Raw genomic sequence first — 21,950 nt, forward strand, 5'->3', positions numbered from 1 at the left:
AATATATGTATTGATCAATACATCCATCCATCCATTTTCTTCCGCTTTATCCGGAGTCGGGTCGCGGGGGCAGCAGCTACAGAGGGGAAATAGTAATAGGTTTATTTATTGACCTAAGAAAGGCTTTTTACGCAATTGATCACAACATATTACTTCAAAAGATGGAACTGTATGGGATCAGTGGGGTAGCTCTGAACTGGATTAAAAGTTACTTACAAAATTGGAAACAGTTTGTTAAACTCGGGGACTACTGTTCTTCATATCTGGACATTGTTTGTGGGCTTCCCCAGGAGTCTGTGTTGGGACTAAAATTATTTATTTTACACATCAATGAGTTATGAAAAATTTCGGATGTGTTTAAAGCAGTGTTCTTTACAGATGACACAAACCTGTTTTGTTCAGGAGAAAAAAGTTTCGGATGTGTTTAAAGCAGTGTTCTTTACAGATGACACAAACCTGTTTTGTTCAGGAGAAAATCTGCAATAATTATTATCGGATTTAGCAACTGAAATGATAAAGTTAAAGAGATGGTTTGATATTATCATTAAATTTGTCTAAAACTAATATAATGTTATTTGGAAATTATAAAAAAGACATACAAATTCAGTTAAATATACTAAGGGTAAACAGAACATGTGAAAGAGAATAAGTTGACAGGTGTCATTATTGATGAAAGAATTAATTGGAAAGCTCATATTCAACATATTCAAAAGAACATATCAACAAGTATTACAGTATTAAAGCAAAGAATGTTCTTGATTGAAAAGCACTACATTAGGGGTCACCAACCTTAGGAGCAACTCTCCCTGTTCCACTCCCAGGAAATTAACTCTATCAGGTGTGCTCAGCCAATCAAGAGCTGGAAAAACATCGCTTTTAAAAAATCAGGTGTGACTTGAGTAGGTAGACATGGAAAACAGGTACCCTCCAGGAACATGGTTGGTGACACCTGCTCTACATACTCTGTATTGTTCATTGGTTGCACCCTACCTGACTTACTGTGCTGAATTTTGGGGCAACAATTATAAAACTACATTGCAACCATTATTCATTCTTCAAAAAACAGCATTAAAAACAATTCATAATGCAGGTTATTGAGACCACACCAATCCATTGTTCATTAAATCTAAAATATTAAAACTCCATGATATGATTGCATTTAAGACTGCTCAATTAATGTATAAAGTGAAAAACAAGCAACTGCCCTTTAGAATTCAAGAATGTTTCACGGAGAGAGAGGGAAAATATAATCTAAGGGGCTTGTATTGTTGAGAAAGTGAATGCACAGACCCACGCCAGGAGGCGTAAATGAACGGTCAATAGGAATTCCAAATAAGTCACAATTTATTCTGCACCCTCTGGTGCCTACAACCTGCCAGCAGGCAGGGCATCCTCTGGTGGTAAGCCAGCAGTACCTCCTCTTTGGCAGCCCACACAACAGGACCCCCCCTCAATGGGCGCCTCCTGGCGCACGACCCGGCTTGTCGGGGTGTCGCTGGTAGAAGTCCGCCAGGAGGGCGGGATCCAAGATGAAGCTCCTCTTCACCCAGGAGCGTTCTTCTGGGCCGTATCCCTCCCAGTCTACCAGATAATGGTACCCCCGACCCCCCCGACGTACATTGAGGAGCTGCGGGTGTCGTGTCAGGGCCTCCCTGACCACTTCCTCCACGTCCCACGTGAGGGCGGCGACAACAGTGGAGTCCGGCAAGATGGTGTCTGGTGGGTCCAACAGCTTCGCTCCAATCTCTTCTTCATGCACCCGGGACAGGGCGTCAGATCTAAGGTTTTTGGTCCCGGGGCGGTATGTTATCTTGAAATTGAAGCGTCTGAAGAACAGTGACCATCGAGCTTGTCTGGGGTTCAGACGCTTAGTGGTCTGGATGTATTCCAGGTTCCGATGGTCAGTGAGAACCACAAATGGGACAACAGATGTCCAACAGATGTCTCCACTCCTCAAGGGCCTCTTTCACCGCCAGGAGTTCCCGATTGCCAATGTCATAGTTCCGCTCAGCGGGGAGAAATAGGCACAAGGGTGGAGAACACTATCAGACTCCCTGCTCTGGGACAGCACGGCTCCTATCCCTGAGTCAGAGGCGTCCACTTCAACAATAAACTGGTGGTTAGGATCGGGCTGCACCAGAACTGGTGCAGTCGAAAACCGGTGTTTCAACTCCCTAAATGCGGCTTCGCACCGATCCGACCAGGTGAAGGGGACTTTTGTGGAGGTCAGGGCTGTAAGGGGACCAACAACCTGACTATAGCCCTTAATGAACCTCCTGTAAAAATTGGCGAACCCTAGGAACTGTTGCAGCTTCCTACGATTTACCGGTTGGGGCCAATCTCTCACCGCCGCTACCTTAGCCGGATCGGGTGCGACGGAGTTGGAGATGATGATAAACCCCAGGAAGGACAAAGAAGTGCAGTGGAACTCACACTTCTCGCCCTTCACAAACAGCCGGTTCTCCAACAACCGCTGCAGGACCTGACGGACATGCTTAACATGGGTCTCAGAGTCCGCGGAGAAGATAAGGATATCGTCTAGATATTCGAAGACGAATCGGTGCAGGAAATCCCGCAGAACGTCATTAACCAACGCTTGGAACGTCACAGGGGCGTTAGTGAGGCCGAACGGCATGACCAGGTACTCAGAGTGACCTAAGGGGGTGTTAAATGCCGTCTTCCATTCGTCTCCCTTCTGTATCCGAACCAGGTGATAAGCATTTCTGAGATCCAATTTAGTGAACATTTTGGCTCCATGCAGGGGCGTAAACACTGAATTCAATAGAGGCAACGGGTATCGGTTGCAAACCGTGATCTCGTTCAGCCCTCTATAATCAATGCATGGACGGAGTCCGCTGTCCTTCTTGCCCACAAAAAAGAAACCAGACGCCCTCCGCTGTCCCTGTCTCATAGACAGCAGCATATTTGAAGCGGATTCGCCTCTATTAGGATGGTTGAACACCTGTCGAAATTCCCTGATAAACCCAGTATAAGTCGAGAGGAGCCGCGAGTCCTGCTCCCAGAGTGCCGTTGCCCAGGCGCGTGCCTTGCCCCGAAGCAAATTAATTACATAAGCCACCCGGCTGTGGTCTGACGCGTACATCATGGGGCGTTGCGAAAAACAAGCGCGCACTGCATCAAGAAGTCCGCGCACGTTTTGACACAACCCCCGTACGTTTCCGGGGGGCTAATGTAAGCTTCAGGCAACGGGGGGAGACCTCTGAACGACCACTGGATTTTCTGTGTTAAGCGACAGGTCCACAGGAGGAGTGTGTGCAGCCGCGCCTGACGCGCGCGCCTCCACCTGAGCGGTGAGAGCCTCCATCCTGCGGCTAAGGTGAACGTCCTGCTCGGTTAAAAAATCCAACCGAGCAATGAGGTTGGTGAGAATGTGCTGCATCTCACCCAACACACCTCCTGGTGGAGCCTTCGCACCTTGCAATTCCATTGGCTGTTCAACTGGTGGTAAACGCCCCTCAGAGTCCATGACGTGGCTGAGTTATCCTGTTGAGAAAGTGAATGAGAAAGTGAATGCACAGACCCACGCCAGGGGGTGTAAATGAACGGTCAATAGGAATTCCAAATAAATAACAATTTATTCGGCAAATGTGCACCACTCAAATACGCTTTTAGACAGTCAATTCAAAACCGTGACGCGTGGGCAGGCCCGAGGATAGGAGACGCCTATCCAGAGAAGAGCTGGGACCCACGAAGTTCCACCGCTAACGGAGACCTGCAACACCCCAGAGCCGCCAAGTGCCGAATCCCCAGGTGGCCACCGCTCCAGCTGTCAGACCCGGTACTGCTGGCAGGAACAAAACAGGTTAAGGTGGGTGTGTGTACACCCAGCAAACAGTCAGTAACTCACATAAATCCTCCTGAAGGAATAAATCCACATATTTCCAGAGTGCAGAGGAAAACTGGAGAACGTGCAGTGTCAATGGTTATACTCAGTAAGTCAGAAGTGAGGAGTGGAGACGCCAACTCCTCCAACTTCCACAAACTCGGCTGCTACAAGCTGCAAGTATAAGTCACAACTGCAAAGACTTCAGTAACAATGAAATAGTCCGGATCTTAATCCAATTGAAAATCTTTGGTGGAAGTTGAAGAAAATGGTCCATGACAAGGCTCCAACCTGCAAAGCTGATCTGGCAACAGCAATCAGAGAAAGTTGGAGCCAGATTGATGAAGAGTACTGTTTGTCACTTATTAAGTCCATGCCTCAGAGACTGCAAGCTGTTATAAAAGCCAGAGGTGGTGCAACAAAATACTAGTGATGTGTTGGAGCGTTCTTTTGTTTTTCATGATTCCATAATTTTTTCCTCAGAATTGAGTGATTACATATTTTTTTCCCTCTGCTTGGTCTAAAAAAGTAACCGTTACTGACTGACACAATTTTTTTTTTCCTGATTTCTTATAGTGTTTCTTAAAGCCAGAAAGTTGCCATTTGAAATGACTTTAGTTTTGTGTCATCTCTGTGATCTGCTTTTTTTCTACAAAATTAAACAACTAAATGAACATCCTCTGAGGCCGGTGATTCCATAATTTTTGCCAGGGGTTGTAGAATGCAGGAGGTTATATTAGCTAGACATGTGACACAGTCAGGTTTTATAAAACCCTGTATTTATGATGTTAATCTTTGAATACACTAAAAATCTTTTTCTGTTTCCTTCTTCATTTCTTTCTCCAGTTCTACATGGTGATGTGCATCGTGTATGTGCTGTTGGCGGTGTTGTGGTTGGTTCTTTCAGCATGTTACTGGAGGGATCTCCTGAGGATTCAGTTCTGGATCGGGGGAGTCATCTTTTTAGGCATGTTGGAAAAAGCTGTTTACTACGCAGAATTCCAGAGCCTGAGATATGATGGTTTATCAGGTAGGTGAATATGTGGAAAAGGAAATGTTCAAAGTGAATCTCCATGATGATGTAAGGTTTAAGCTTGCATATGATGTTTAAAGATGATGAGTTGTGTTCACTTCCAGTCCAGGGGGCGGTCATGTTTGCTGAGGTTCTCTCTGCAGTAAAGAGGACTCTGGCCAGAGTGTTGGTGATCATCGCCAGTCTGGGATATGGCATTGTTAAGTATGTCTTGTGTTCGCAGCCCACTAAATTGTGGAGTTTAATGATGTTGACAAAAGTTAATTTCACATATATTCAGTGGCCTTGTCTTGACCTCTAATAGCTTTAACCCTCAAGCGACCAAGCTGTTTTAGCAACTTATATGACCAAGTGGGGTTATTTATTTATTTTACTCTGGGCATCAAGAATCAGTCTCAGTGCTTGTGCAACTGTAAATTTTGCTATTCTAGGGTCTGTTGGCCATTCATCCTTGCAAAACAAAAACATATAGTGATTAGACTTGACAAATTACAATACCATCTAAAGCTATGTCGAAAATCTCATAGATCTTCCCAGGGGGTCATACGTGACCCCACAGAAGTTTGGATTATAGTTGCCACACAGATCGGCTGATCTTTGCAAAATTCTGTGAACAAATGCAGGACAAATAAATTGAAAAATTCATGGTAGGAAACATTTTTCCAATTAAAATTAGAACAATGGTACACAAAAATATATGCACGGTGTCATAAATGACCCCACTCAGTCGCTTGAGGGTTAGTAAGGAGAGGAACCACAGTTTTTACAAAACATGGTTTAGTGATGCTGATAGGTCCATAAATAATTAAAATGTTCATCATGTGTTACAAGACTCCAAGGCAAGTTACTGTTGACAATTTAAAACCTTAAAACAAAAGCTCATGGACACAGTTAGTTTTGGAAATGGAGAGAAACCATGGTAACACTTTACTTGAAGGTATCGTCATAATAGTGACATGACACAGTCATGAATGTGTCATAAACATTATGTCAGTGTCATATGGAACTAAATCCAGGCCAAAAGATTTGTAATCTGAAAATAAAAAAAGATTGAAAAAATAAATTTTGAAACTGAAAATTCAATGTTTGTTCTTGAATTTTAGAATCATTTAAAAAGTATTATTAAAATAAAAATAGGTGTAAGATATATATTTTTCAGTTTAAATATTTTTTGATTCAGCCCTGTAATTATTTTTATCAAATAATTTATTTTCATTCATATTTCTTTTTTCACCTTCAGATCTTTTTTCACTTTCAGATCTTATTTTTTCAGTTTCAAACCTTTGGCCCCATTATAGGTGTGGGAGGGCGTGGCTTCGATTGAGAGGGGCGTGGAATTGTGAGTGACAGCAGAGCAAACAGTCCTTACATGATGTTGCTTTCAGGAAACGTGGGTACTTTGATAGATAATGACTCTGCTCCCGTCTCCATCGTGGATTATTACTCTGCTGGCGCATGAAAGGAAATAGAGAAAATGAAAGCTTATTACGAGGCTTTAAACCCTCGAGATAAAGCTGTTTATTGTGATCGATGTGTAGCAGTTGGTTCAGTGGATCCGTATGTTGTACCGGATAGTGAATTTAATGACGATGTAACAAAGTGGCCGGCAGTTTCACAGTGTAAACTTAATATGACCAGAACCAAGCAGACCGCCCGTAAATCCAAAGCCAAAGCCGGAAGAACGCTCCGGCTACCCGCGGTGTAAAGAAGCCTCACCGTTACAGGCCCGGCACCGTGGCGCTGAGAGAGATCCACCGCTACCAGAAATCCACCGAGCTGCTGATCCACAAGCTGCCGACCAGGTTAGCCTCGCCGGCCTCCTGCAGAGCATCACACTGCAGCTCTGAAAGCGGAGGTCGGTCTTGAAATCCTGAGTGATTTCTCTCACCAGTTGCTGGAAGGGCAGCTTGTGGATCAGCAGCTCGGTGGATTTCTGGTAGCGGCGGATCTCTCTCAGTGCACCACGGTGCCGGGCCTGTAATGGTGAGGCTTCTTCACACCGCTGGTAGCCGGAGCGCTCTTCTGGGCGGCTTTGGATTTGGATTTCCCGGCGGTCTGCTTGGTTCTGGCCATATTAAAGCTTCCATATTAAAGCTTCCTTCAGATCTGCTGAGGCAGGTCTCTCTGTGTCACTTAGAAAGCTCGTAACACTCCACTGCTTGATGCACAATAACTGCTGGCAGCCTGTAAACTGTAACTGCTGCCTCATTTTTATGCGGCGATACTGCGCTGCGTTTGCGGTCTTGTGTGGATTTAGGACACATCGGTTTTTAGGTATAGGTGTTAAACTTTACAATCTTGCATATTTTACAGTTTTTAAACATCAAAAATGACCAAGTGTGGTCTAGAATTACTTGTAATAGACATCTTTGTCCTTAACATCACTTTATTTACAGGTATCAAGACAATACAGTAGCAGGGGTGGTGGCCAAGTGGTTAATGCGCTTGGTTTCAGTTCAGAAGGCTCCGGGTTCAAATCCCACCCCTGCCACATTTCTCCATGTAATGTGGAGTTGCGTCAGGAAGGGCATCCGGCGTAAAACCTGTGCCAGTTCAACATGCAGATCCACCATGGATTTGCTGTGGCGACCCCGAGTGCAAACAAGGGAGCAGCCGAAGGGACTTACTAAGACAATACAGTGGAGCGAAAGTGTTAAGTCATTATCTATCAAAGTACCCACATTTCCTGAAAGCAACATCATGTGAGGACTGTTTGCTCTGCTGTCACTCACAATTCCACGCCCCTCTCAATCGAAGCCACGCCCTCCCACGCCAGAACGGGGACAAAAGTTTGAAACTGAAAAAATAAGATCTGAAAGTGAAAAAAAGATCTAAAGGTGAAAAAAAGAAATATGAATGAAAATAAATTATTTGATCAAAATAATTACAGAGCTGAATCAAAAATATATTTAAACTGAAAAATATATATTTTACACTTATTTTTATTTTGATAATACTTTTTAAATGTTTATAAAATTTAAGAACAAACATTGAATTTTCAGTTTCAAAATGTATTTTTTCAATCTTTTTTTATTTTCAGACGACAAAACTTTTGGCTTGGATTTAGCTCCATAGTGTCATAAATGTTAATGTCTGCTGTCATTAAGTGTCATTCGGTTTTTGTAATGACAAGATGACAAGTTGGGATTCAACTGAAGACCAAAAATGCCAAAGACAACTTATGGTTATGTTGCCTTGATTAATATCAAGTTGTCATATTCAAGACAACCCAAAAAAATATCATCATGTCATTTTGACAATCAATTAACCGTGTTGAGTCATTGTTTTTTGTTTGTTTTGAAATATTCAAATGATCTGATTTCAGTTTCTGAAATGTGATTTTTTTTTTTTTTTTTTTTTTTACTTTTCTCAGGCAGTAAAGTGACAGTCTTTGGGCTGTGGACAAAACAAGACATTTGAAAGCATCTTCTTTGTGTTATGCACTTTCTGTACTTAAACTTGTTTGACAGAAACTGCAGACTAATCACTGCCTTTGTCTGTTCTGGCCCACCATATACACATATATTGAATATACAATTGTGTATGGTGTCATGACATATGTGGGGTCCCAGTCGGGTGCATAAAATGAAAATAGTGCTTTCCAGCAGCAGTCACTGTAAGGACTGCAGCCCAGACAAAATATGTATGTGATGGTGTTCAGCGAAAGCAGGAGTAACTGGAAAGATTGTATATCAACTGCGGACGTTTGTGTGTAAATGTGCACAGCAGTCTTTAACAGAGATTTCTGCATGTATAGCATCTGTTAAACCTATAAAGGTATGTTTATGAAATATTTCTATGAATGTGCCACAGATGTCACTGAGCTTCTTAAAATATTGCCTGAACACGAGCAGCTGAATTCACAAACAACAGTTCCTAAAGCTTTACAAAGCTAATAGCTTTAAAAAATAACAATTATTGATTGTTTTAATTTAAATTAGTCTTTATTTTATTTGTTCAGTTGTTACAGTTGAAGGAGCAAATTTGAAAAAGAACACAGTATAATGAAGTCTTAAATCATTGTTTATGGCCCCTTCACACATAACATGAAAGATGCAGAAACTGGAAGAAAATCCGCGAACCAAACATGAAATGGGGAACCACAAACCATCGTGCACGTGCATGAACACAGTGCGAGCAGCTGAAACATGTTCCACCACATTGCACCACTGATGTGGAGAAAATAAAATAAAAACCAGCTGTATAATTAGTGAATATCACTGGGTTGATATAAATAATAAATAAAAGGGGACACAATACAGAACCCTGTGGTTAAATAACCCTGGTTAAATAAAAATTAAATGCCACTCATGGGATTCGAACCTGCAATTTACAAAAGCTCTGATTAACAGACGGAAACTTTACCACTGCGCTACAATCACTGTGTTATAGCTGGAGTGTAAAATGGCTAAAATCAACAAGGAGATAAATGTATTTTTTAAAGACAAAGTGCCATAATAACTGACAAAATGGCATCTGTTAAGGTGTATTTTTGGTGATACGTGACTGAAAGTGGAGTATTTGTGGTGTTGTCGGCTTGTCATATTGTCATAGTCCTGCGACGCACATGTTCTGCTGGACACGCTTGTGATGCGTGACATTCAGATCACCTGCTGCGTGATCTGACGGTCTGTTTCACAGATGGGGCTGTCCGGCCCCCATGTGATCATGTCTGTAAATACATATCAGCATGTCATGCAAGTGTGGTCTCCCCGCACACCCCGTGTTGGGGGGGGGGCCACGAAACACGCGCATACCACGTGTGTTGTGCCACACTCATGGGGGCACTTAGACAAATTTCACATCCAGCTCGAAAGTGATCATCTGCGCACTATTTTTGTGTGAATGAATAACAGTGTGAATGGCCACACATTTTCTAAGTGGCCAGCGAGCAGTGTTGCATGTTCGTGTGTGACACGTGGAATTTGGCCGGCACCTGCCACGAGAGGGATCACATGGGCTCTTACAGGGCACACTCTTTCGGTCTTTCGGCCGCTGGTGTGCGTGAATAGTTGTAGTGACAGGTGTATGAGGCGCTGGAGGTAGCTCTGATTTTTCACGACTAGCATGCAATTCCTCCTTTGTGCGCTAGTCGGCTTCAATCGTGTTATGTGTGAAGCGGCCCTAAAGGGTCATATTGCGCAAAATTTTCAAAAGTAACCATCTGTCTGCTGCAGCCAAGTGAAATGTTGGCATGTCCTTGGCCTTCTGATGTCCTCAACACTGAGGCCCCTGCATGCTGATTCATGCCCAGAGAAATGTGCCCCATCCAAAATGTCGTAGCTGATGTTTACAAAATCATACAGCACAAAGTAAAAAGAAAAAAATGTTGACATTGTGCACCCCTTTGCAACAAAAATGGTCATAAAACAAGCTAAAGAGTTCTTTCTGTGTTGGCCTCTGTGCGCATGTTTGTATCAGGCCCAGACTCGGTGCGTTGCTCCACAGAGTAGTAGGAGTCGGCCTGCTCTACCTTATCTTCTCCATCATTGAAGGAATCCTTCGAGTCAGTTCTGTAAGTCGCACAGCCTGTCAAGCTCTCTCTCTCTGTCTCTCTCTCTCTCTCTGTCTGTCTGTGTGCCTAACCTGTATCTGTTACTAGGAACGAGGTGAGAACACCAGCCCTAGCCTGTTGTGTGACATAGCACTGGCCCTCATTGACTCCTGTATTGTTTGGTGGATATCCTTTGACATGTACAGATTCACGCTTGGATAATATTTATAGTCAGGTCCATAAGTATTTGACGTTTTGCCTCTGGACAGCACCACAATGGAAATGAAATGAAATAATCAAGATGTTGGTTCAAGGGGTTTAGATATTACACTAGCCATTTAGGAATTAGACTTTTATTTTTTACACAGTCACTTGATTTTCAGAGGCCAGAAGCAATTGGACAAGATAAACATGGAAAAGTTAGATTTTGAATGCATTTTAAATGTCGTCTTACTTTTTTTATTATTATTATTTTAGTTGAAAGGATTCAGGATCCATGGTTGTTTGTTGTATGTTGTGCACAGTAGCGTTGACTCCAGGCTGTTCTTTGTGTTTTTAGGTGGATTTTGCGCAGCACACTGTATGTTAAATGCTAAACCTCCCTCTGGTTCAGTTAGGGTTTGGTTTGTTTTGTTTTTGTCACTTTCCACTTTTGTCTAGTTTGAATAGTTCAGCTGAATAAACCTCACCCATCTTTTGCTGAAACATGTACTCCTGCTAGGTGACCAGCATGTCCTTCTTATTTCTGCTTTTCTGCTCCATCCTCCTTTATTTCCCCTCGTCCCTCACCACTTACTTTCTTTTGGATAATCCCTTACTCATTCTTATATCATGCTGTTTTCCCCTTCTCTCTCTTGCTGTCTAGGCTGAAGATGATGTAGATCTCCTGGCTGCTATTCCTCTTGCTGTGCTCGACTCTACCCTCTGCTGGTGGATATCCACTTCTGCTTCTTCCCCTTTTTATTACTATTGAACAGTTTTTTTATTTAATTTCTGCATCTATTTTCAAACTTTCAAAACAAAACAAACAAAAAAACTAAAATAAAAAAACTATATGTGCATGGAAACATGCTAAGCTGAAGTACTAGCTGGTCTGACAATAATGCTCCAGTCTGCATATTCCAGTGTGAATAACTCTATTCCATGATGGAAAGAAAAATATAAAGTCATCATGACAATAACTTTTATTGCCTTCTTTTAAAATCTAAAACAAAATTCTTTAAAATTTAACCTCTGTACACCACTACAGCAGAGTTAAAAAAAGAAAAGAAAAAGATGTGCTTGTGTAGAATTTCCACTTTAATTAATGAAGTTTTACAAAAATATCGCCTTCTCTGTTAGAAATTGTAGTGTTTGTGTAAATGGTGCCTCCATTTTCAGAGCCCATACGTAACTGAGCAAACTAAATATAGAATTCATTTATTTAATTTATTTAGAGAGGTTAGCGTTGTTGCCTCTGAGAAGGTCCCATGTTTCAGTCTGACCTGAGCTTATAAAATGAATGAATAACTAATCACTTTAACAGGCAGTTTTCTTCAAACAAGTTAGGAAATGGATACATAAACATTTTCAAGGCACTATATATGTCTTTGACTTCATTAACAGCAATCATTAAGAAATACAAACAGTATGGTAAATCTGTCTGGAAAAGGCAGTATTAAAAAAGTGAGTGACTGTGCAAGAAGGAGGCCAGTGAGAGAAGCCACCAAGACACCCAGACAACTATGAAGGAATTATAGGCTTCTGTGGCTGTCACATTCATCAAAACAAACCCCTTTGAGGACAATTCTGGATTTGGTGGAAATGAGCACAAGCATAATGTTTCTCAGACAAGCATTTCTGAAATTCTCGTGTGATTTCAAAATGATGAATGTGATATTTTTGTCAAAGTCCTTGAACTGAAGCTGAATGCCTATGGTACTGTTGCATATTGATAACATCATTTCAATGGTATTATGGTGGTGTACAGAGGCAGAATTACATTTTTTTTTTTAATCCTGTGACTGTCCAAATATGTGCCTGAGTGTATATAATCACAGGCAAAATGTTGAAAACAGTCAAACTTTATGTTAGAATAAAACAGACTAGCGCGTTGCCTATGGTGAGCCACAGGCTCTAGATTGGGTGGTGTTTATAAAATAGGTAGCTGGTAATAAATTATGCAAAGTTTCTGTAATGATGTGGAGTGTGAGTCTAGAATGTAATTATTAACGTCCACTGTTCACTGTTGCTACGTAATATCTGTAATTTCTCCAAAAATAGTCCTATCAACATTCCATTTTGCTGCCATTCATCCTTGACCCAAAATACATAAGCATGCAAAATGGCAAATGTCAGCCCTCCCCAGTTTCTCCATGTTTAAACGTACATGCCCTTACCAAAAAGTAGTATATGCAAGTATGTTTCAAGTATACTTCTAGTTTACTTTTTATATACTTATCAGTACTATTTTTTGGTAAGGGTGCACGTACGCACGTATACAAAGGCCACTTATCTTTTAATATATAGATGATTTACTGCCCCCTGCTGGAATGACGTGAGTGCAGAATTTAATTATCAACATCCATTTCTTCACTGTTATTACTGAATATCCCTAATTTCTCCAAAAATATTAGTCCTATAATCTTTCCGTTTTTGCAGCGTTCATCCTTGACCCAAAATGCATAAGCATACCAAACAGCAAATGCCAGCTCCCCACAGTTTATCCCTGATCGAAGCCATACACATGCACATGCACACATATACGTACAGAGGCCACTTGGTTTTAATATATAGACTAGCATGTTGCCCGTGAGGATCCATGGGCTCTAAATTGGGTAGTGTTTATAAAATAGGTAGCTGACATTTTTCAAGGATTGTAATAAATTATGCAAAGTTTCTATAATGAGTTGGAATGGCGTGTGAGTCCAGAATCTTTTTAGAACCTTGGACCTCAACAGTCTAAGGAAGAACTCATCACTTTTATTTCCTGTTAATTAGGTAATTTTTAAGTCTTAATTTACTATTTTAATGTATTTAAATTGTTTAGGTTCTTGTTATCGTATACACATTATTATTGTTGTTATTATTATTATTTAATTATTTTATTTTGTCATTTGATTTTTAAATGGACCACAATGGAAATAAGGGTTTTCACTTCCTTGTCATACATGTATTTTTAATGTATCTACAATGATATTATATACTTTCATTGAATTTACTAAAAAAGCATGCACGCTTTTAATATATAGATAATTTACACACTATTATTATTATTATTATTATTTTATTACTTTTATTTTGTAATTTGATTTTTAAATGGACCACAATGGAAATAAGCATTTTCACTTCCTTGTGTCATGTATTTACAATGATATTATGTACTTTAATTGAACTTGCTCAATAAAAGCATGCACACATGCACGCTTTTAATATATAGATGATTTACCGCCCCCTGCTGGTGTTCATCCTTGACCCAAAATACATAAGCATACCAAATGGCAAGTGTCAGCTCTCCACATTTGTCCGTAACTGAAGTTATACACACGCAAGCAGAGCTTTTTTTTTTTTTTTTTTCTGCATTCTGTCCCACGCAGGTGCATTTATTTTTACACACTCACAGAGACGGTGGCAGAAAACATCAAAAGCACAACACTTCTCACCCATGGTAATGGCAACATAACACTTAACTAAACTGACGAAACCAGTGGAACTACAAAAACACAATATATCAGTGACACTAACAACATGAACCACAATAACAACATTTAAAACCTCAGAACCTTGAACTCCCATGGTGCATTGCAGTACTAGGTCCATTGTTCACTGTTGTTAATTATTATAGTGAATTTCTCCAAAAATATTAGTCCTATCAACTTTCCATTTTTGCGGCATTCATCCTTGACCCAAAATACATAAGCATAGCAAACAGCAAATGTTAGCTCTCCCCAGTTTTTCTGTGATTGAAGCCATACACACGTACGCACGCATACATGCATACAGAAGACACTGGCCTATTATAATATAGATGCAGTTTTGTTGAAAGTGACTATCGGCCCTCGCTTTGGCAGGATCCATTAACATTGAGTCTATTCTAAAAAAAATATTACATGTGGTCTTATTCTGTAAAAGGGCCTTACTGCTATTTTATTACTTAGTAAAAAGAGAATCTAACAGGATTCACTGAGAGTATAAATTAGCAGCTGAGTAGAAAGCACAACGTAAATGAGGAACACCCCTCTGTTTTATTGTAGATGATGATTAAATGGTTCAAGATGCAGTGATGTAACAGCAGAGATTAATTTGTAAATCCTGATTCACATTTTCTACTGATTATGGTTTTCAAAATACTTGTCATTCATTTTCCTTGACTGAATGGTCACATCTTTGTAAGTCTGGCTCAGACGATGAAGCTGCTGAGGCTGAGGAGGAATGTAGTGAAGCTCTCGCTCTACAGACACTTCACCAACACACTCATCTTTGCTGTCATAGGTATGAAAACAATCTGTGTGCATACCCTGTATATTTGTTAGTCGATTAAAAATGTGATTACATTACATTTTATGTATTTTATTTGTTTTTATGTTTTGTCCAGCATCTGTCATCTTCATCATTTGGACCACAAAGACCTTCAAGATGTCTAAATGTCAGTCTGTAAGTTTTAACTGTCAGGTTTGTTCAGCCCATCAACAGTTAGGAAACACCAGACTTGACTAATCAGCTGTGGCTGCAGCAGGTACACATGGAAAACATAAAGGGCAGATGATCTCCAGGAGCAGTGCTGGTGAGCCCTGCTGTAGAACAAACATCTTGTTGTGACTGGCTTGCAGGACTGTTGACACTGCACCTCCCTTACTTATTCTCAACATTACGTCACACTAGTGGACCTATCAGAAATGCTTAAAGGTGCTATAAATTATTTAGTGCCTCTAATTGTGTAGTTGTGTAAGTGGCAGCTATCGGCTATTTTAACTGCACAGTGCTATGTGGGTCATAACTTTTTTGTCAGCGTGGGGTGAAGTAAAGGTGCATAGATAGGACCCAGCCCGGTGCAGCCAGAATGGCAATGAAAACTAAAGAAGTAGAAAGAAGTAAGTCCTATGATTCCGTAGCATGAATTGGATGATAATCCACGACTGCCCCTGGACGGGACACCTGTCTGACACAGGTAATTTCACCAGCCAAGGCCAGTACCCATTGACAGCTGGGTGGACTGAGATTATGCAGATTTATGGCATGATTTCCTAAGATCCGTTATGAGTACTAAATTGCGTGTACATTCTAAAATTTTGCATTTTGGATTGGTGAATGTTTTGGAGTTGATTTACTAAGAACAAGTGCGTAGATGACAGCAGGCGTAACATGACATAGACAGCAGTATGTAAATTATGATTTTGTGTGCGTTAATGACTGGCAGGACAAAATGAAATTCAATCAGTTGTTTGCAGGTAAGCACAAAATAAAACTATCACATACATTTAAATGGAAAATTTTGTTTTTTGAACACTTACCAAATTGAAAAAGGATATGTCTGATATAACTTTAGACTATATGATATATGTTGGCACGGTGGCTGAGTGTTTAGCACTAGTGCCTCACAGCAAGAAGGTCGTGGGAACACTTCCTGTCCTTTCTGTGTGGATTTTGCATGTTCTCTCTGTGTCTGCGTGGGTTTTCTCCGGGCACGCCGGTTTCCTCCCTCAATCATAAACATGCTTATTTATTTAGGGTCTGCTCCTTTCTCTGCCCCTGACCAAGGCAGTTTCTCTACATCCGGAGTTGGTCCCCAGGTGCTGAACTGTGGCTTCCCACTGCTCCTAGTGGTTGCATTGTGCCTAACTGTAATTAGGATGGTTAAATACAGAGGACAAATTTATTTGTATGTACAGTGAGGAAAATAAGTATTTGAACACCTTGCAAATTTGCAAGTTCTCCCACTTAGAAATCATGGAGGGGTCTGAAATTTTCATCTTAGGTGCATGTCCACTGTGAGAGACATAATCTAAAAAAAAATAAAATTCCAGAAATCACAATGTATGATTTTTTTAAATAATGTATTTGTATGTTACTGCTGCAAATAAGTATTTGAACGCCTCTGAAAATCAATGTAAATATTTGGTACAGTTGCCTTTGTTTGCATTTACAGAGGTCAGATGTTTCCTGTCATTTTTCACCAGGTTTGCACACACTGCTGCAGGGATTTTGGTCCACTCCTCCATACAGATCTTCTCTAGATCTTTCAGGTTTGGAGTTTCAGCTCCCTCCAAAGATTTTCCATTGAGTTCAGGTCTGGAGACTGGCCAGGCCACTCCAGGACCTTGAAATGCTTCTTACGGAGCCCCTCCTTAATTGCCCTGGCTGTGTGTTTGGGGTCATTGTCATGCTGGAAGACCCAGCCATGACCCATCTTCAATGCTCTTACTGAGGGAAGGAGGTTGTTTGCCAAAATCTTGCAATACATAACCCCATCCATCCTCCCTTCAATACGGTGCAGTCGTCCTGTCCCCTTTGCAGAAGAGCACCCCCAGAGTATGATGTTTCCACCCCCATGCTTCATGGTTGGGATGGTTTTCTTGGGGTTGTTCTCATCCTCTAAACATGATAAGTGGAGTTGTTTCTTAAAAGCTCTATTCTCGACTCATCTGACCACATGACCTTCTCCCATGCCTCCTCTGGATCATCCAGTTGGTCACTGGTGAACTTCAAATGGGCCTGGACATGTGCTGGCTTGAGCGGGGGACCTTGCTGCCCTGCAGGATTTTAAACCATGACAGCATCATGTGTTACTAATGTAATCTTTGTGATTGTGGTCGCAGTTCTCTTCAGGTCATTCAATCAATCAATCAATTTTTTTATATAGCGCCAAATCACAACAAACAGTTGCCCCAAGGCGCTTTATATTGTAAGTCAAGGCCATACAATAATTATGTAAAACCCCAACGGTCAAAACGACCCCCTGTGAGCAAGCACTTGGCTACAGTCGGAAGGAAAAACTCCCTTTTAACAGGAAGAAACCTCCAGCAGAACCAGGCTCAGGGAGGGGCAGTCTTCTGCTGGGACTGGTTGGGGCTGAGGGAGAGAACCAGGAAAAAGACATGCTGTGGAGGGGAGCAGAGATCGATCACTAATGATTAAATGCAGAGTGGTGCATACAGAGCAAAAAGAGAAAGAAACAGTGCATCATGGGAACCCCCCAGCAGTCTACGTCTATAGCAGCATAACTAAGGGATGGTTCAGGGTCACCTGATCCAGCCCTAACTATAAGCTTTAGCAAAAAGGAAAGTTTTAAGCCTAATCTTAAAAGTAGAGAGGGTGTCTGTCTCTTTGATCTGAATTGGGAGCTGGTTCCACAGGAGAGGAGCCTGAAAGCTGAAGGCTCTGCCTCCCATTCTACTCTTACAAACCCTAGGAACTACAAGTAAGCCTGCAGTCTGAGAGCGAAGCGCTCTATTGGGGTGATATGGTACTACGAGGTCCCTAAGATAAGATGGGACCTGATTATTCAAAACCTTATAAGTAAGAAGAAGAATTTTAAATTCTATTCTAGAATTAACAGGAAGCCAATGAAGAGAGGCCAATATGGGTGAGATATGCTCTCTCCTTCTAGTCCCCGTCAGTACTCTAGCTGCAGCATTTTGAATTAACTGAAGGCTTTTTAGGGAACTTTTAGGACAACCTGATAATAATGAATTACAATAGTCCAGCCTAGAGGAAATAAATGGATGAATTAGTTTTTCAGCATCACTCTGAGACAAGACCTTTCTGATTTTAGAGATATTGCGTAAATGCAAAAAAGCAGTCCTACATATTTGTTTAATATGCGCTTTGAATGACATATCCTGATCAAAAATGACTCCAAGATTTCTCACAGTATTACTAGAGGTCAGGGTAATGCCATCCACAGTAAGGATCTGGTTAGACACCATGTTTCTAAGATTTGTGGGGCCAAGTACAATAACTTCAGTTTTATCTGAGTTTAAAAGCAGGAAATTAGAGGTCATCCATGTCTTTATGTCTGTAAGACAATCCTGCAGTTTAGCTAATTGGTGTGTGTCCTCTGGCAACAGACTCTTTTTCCAGGCTAAGTGAAGATCTTCTAAATTAGTGAGACGCCATTTCCTCTCCAACTTACGGGTTATCTGCTTTAAGATACGAGTTTGTGAGTTATACCACGGAGTCAGGCACTTCTGATTTAAAGTTCTCTTTTTTAGAGGAGCTACAGCATCCAAAGTTGTCTTCAATGAGGATGTAAAACTATTGACGAGATACTCTATCTCACTTACAGAGCTTAGGTAGCTACTCTGCACTGTGTTGGTATATGGCATTAGAGAACATAAAGAAGGAATCATATCCTTAAACCTAGTTACAGCGCTTTCTGAAAGACTTCTAGTGTAATGAAACTTATTCCCCACTGCTGGGTAGTCCATCAGAGTAAATGTAAATGTTATTAAGAAATGATCAGACAGAAGGGAGTTTTCAGGGAATACTGTTAAGTCTTCTATTTCCATACCATAAGTCAGAACAAGATCTAAGATATGATTAAAGTGGTGGGTGGACTCATTTACTTTTTGAGCAAAGCCAATAGAGTCTAATAATAGATTAAATGCAGTGTTGAGGCTGTCATTCTCAGCATCTGTGTGGATGTTAAAATCGCCCACTATAATTATCTTATCTGAGCTAAGCACTAAGTCAGACAAAAGGTCTGAAAATTCACAGAGAAACTCACAGTAACGACCAGGTGGACGATAGATAATAACAAATAAAACTGGTTTTTGGGACTTCCAATTTGGATGGACAAGACTAAGAGTCAAGCTTTCAAATGAATTAAAGCTCTGTCTGGGTTTTTGATTAATTAATAAGCTGGAATGGAAGATTGCTGCTAATCCTCCGCCCCGGCCCGTGCTACGAGCATTCTGACAGTTAGTGTGACTCGGGGGTGTTGACTCATTTAAACTAACATATTCATCCTGCTGTAACCAGGTTTCTGTAAGGCAGAATAAATCAATATGTTGATCAATTATTATATCATTTACCAACAGGAACTTAGAAGAGAGAGACCTAATGTTTAATAGACCACATTTAACTGTTTTAGTCTGTGGTGCAGTTGAAGGTGCTATATTATTTTTTCTTTTTGAATTTTTATGCTTAAATAGATTTTTGCTGGTTATTGGTAGTCTGGGAGCAGGCACCGTCTCTACGGGGATGGGGTAATGAGGGGATGGCAGGGGGAGAGAAGCTGCAGAGAGGTGTGTAAGACTACAACTCTGCTTCCTGGTCCCAACCCTGGATAGTCACGGTTTGGAGGATTTAAGAAAATTGGCCAGATTTCTAGAAATGAGAGCTGCTCCATCCAAAGTGGGATGGATGCCGTCTCTCCTAACAAGACCAGGTTTTCCCCAGAAGCTTTGCCAATTATCTATGAAGCCCACCTCATTTTTTGGACACCACTCAGATAGCCAGCAATTCAAGGAGAACATGCGGCTAAACATGTCACTCCCGGTCCGATTGGGGAGGGGCCCAGAGAAAACTACAGAGTCCGACACTGTTTTTGCAAAATTACACACCGATTTAATGTTAATTTTAGTGACCTCCGATTGGCGTAACCGGGTGTCATTACTGCCGACGTGAATTACAATCTTACCAAATTTACGCTTAGCCTTAGCCAGCAGTTTCAAATTTCCTTCAGTGTCGCCTGCTCTGGCCCCCGGAAGACAATTGACTATGGTTGCTGGTGTCGCTAACTTCACATTTCGCAAAACAGAGTCGCCAATAACCAGAGTTTGATCCTCGGCGGGTGTGTCGTCGAGTGGGGAAAAACGGTTAGAGATGTGAACGGGTTGGCGGTGTACACGGGGCTTCTGTTTAGGGCTACCCTTCCTCCTCACAGTCACCCAGTCAGCCTGCTTTCCCGGCTGCTCGGGATCTGCCAGGGGGTAATTAACGGCGGCTAAGCTACCTTGGTCCGCACCGAGTACAGGGGCCTGGCTAGCTGTAGAATTTTCCACGGTGCGGAGCCGAGTCTCCAATTCGCCCAGCCTGGCCTCCAAAGCTACGAATAAGCTACACTTATTACAAGTACCGTTACTGCTAAAGGAGGCCGAGGAATAACTAAACATTTCACACCCAGAGCAGAAACGTGCGGGAGAGACGGGAGAAGCCGCCATGCTAAATCGGCTAAGAGCTAGTAGCTACGCTAAGCTAGCGGATTCCTAAAAACACGCAAAGTGAATAATGTGTAAATAATTTAGAGGTGATTTAGCAGAAGGAGTGCTTTAGTTAAGGCACGTAAAGATTACACTGGGAAACAAATCGTAATCTAGATAACTAGATCAATCTAACTGCGCAGATTAAACAGCTAACAGATACAGAAAAACACCGCTGTGCTCCGGAACAGGAAGTGATACAATACCGCAGTGAGAGCCAACCACCAGTAGAGGCAAGCAAGGAGTGACGCCAGGTCCTCCTGTGTAGTTCTGAGCTTTCTCAGAATCATCCTTTCCCCACAAAGTGAGATCTTGCATGGAATCCCAGACCAAGGGAGATTGACAGTCATCTTGTGTTTCTTCCACTTTCTAATAAATAATCATAACAGTTGTTGTCTTCTACCAAGCTGTTTGCCTGTTGTCCTATAGTCCATCCCAGCCTTGTGCAGGTCTACAGTTTTGTCCCTGGTGTCCTTAGACAGCTCTTTGGTCTTGGCTATGGTGGACAGGTTGGAGTGTGATTGATTGAGTGTGTGAACAGGTGTCTTTTATACAGGTAACAAGTTCAAACAGGTGCAATTAATACAGGTAACGAGTGCAGAATAAGAGGGCTTCTTAAAGAAAAATTAACAGGTCTGTGTGAGCCAGAATTCTTGCTGGTTGGTAGGTGTTCAAATACTTATTTGCAGCAGTAACATACAAATAAATTATTTAAAAAATCATACATTGTGATTTCAAGATTTTTTTATTTTTTTTTTTTGATTATGTCTCTCACAATGGACATGCGCCTAAGATGAAAATTTCAGACCCCTCCATGATTTCTAATTGGGAGAACTTGTAAAATCACAGGGTGTTCAAATACTTATTTTCCTCACTGTATATATGTGCAATGACAATAAAGGCTCTATTCTGTTTTATATAATGACTGAGTGGATCCTTGTCATTTGATTGGTGCTTTGTATGTCACGTGACATGGATTGTTCATTCCATTTACCGTGCAAATTTGGTTCCATATGTTTTTCACTATTACACACTGCGACCACTGTCCACACATACACTAGCGGGGGCCATGTTTAGCTAAACATAGCGAAGTTTGTTTTGCTGACTGACGACGATTTGAACAAGCTGATTGACGGTGCTAATTCTTCTCACACACATACACACGCACACATACAAAAACGAATCCACTACCCCATAAGCCGTCTAGAGCACAAAGAGCTGTTAAGATAAAAACCTGGGCAGATTTCTGACACGGTTTTTCATAGGATTGAGGAAGTAGACAGTCTTTTTGGAAGTATGACGGATTACATTGACAGAATTAATTTTGAACTATGTAACTGTTTTTCCAAGTGGACTGAGAACAATTTTAGACTCCTATTTAAAGTTCGTGTTGGACTG

General features: G+C 41.3%; 1 protein-coding gene across 2 annotated transcripts in view; it reads left to right on the forward strand.

The window, feature by feature from the left end:
• Nucleotides 1–21,950, forward strand: part of zgc:162698 (uncharacterized protein LOC560165 homolog) — an 85,586-nt gene that overhangs the window by 40,988 nt on the left and 22,648 nt on the right. The window contains exons 10-15 of one of the 2 annotated variants that reach the window (XM_034168213.1): nucleotides 4,691–4,874; nucleotides 4,982–5,081; nucleotides 10,299–10,392; nucleotides 10,480–10,557; nucleotides 14,733–14,841; nucleotides 14,945–15,003. In XM_034168213.1, coding sequence (XP_034024104.1) covers nucleotides 4,691–4,874; nucleotides 4,982–5,081; nucleotides 10,299–10,392; nucleotides 10,480–10,557; nucleotides 14,733–14,841; nucleotides 14,945–15,003 — 624 coding nt within the window. Of the gene's footprint in view, nucleotides 1–4,690; nucleotides 4,875–4,981; nucleotides 5,082–10,298; nucleotides 10,393–10,479; nucleotides 10,558–11,236; nucleotides 11,306–14,732; nucleotides 14,842–14,944; nucleotides 15,004–21,950 lie in introns of both variants that reach the window. The other variant, XM_034168214.1, reaches the window with a different exon arrangement.

This window comes from Thalassophryne amazonica, chromosome 4 (assembly GCF_902500255.1).
Source record: "Thalassophryne amazonica chromosome 4, fThaAma1.1, whole genome shotgun sequence".
Lineage (NCBI taxonomy): Eukaryota > Metazoa > Chordata > Actinopteri > Batrachoidiformes > Batrachoididae > Thalassophryne > Thalassophryne amazonica.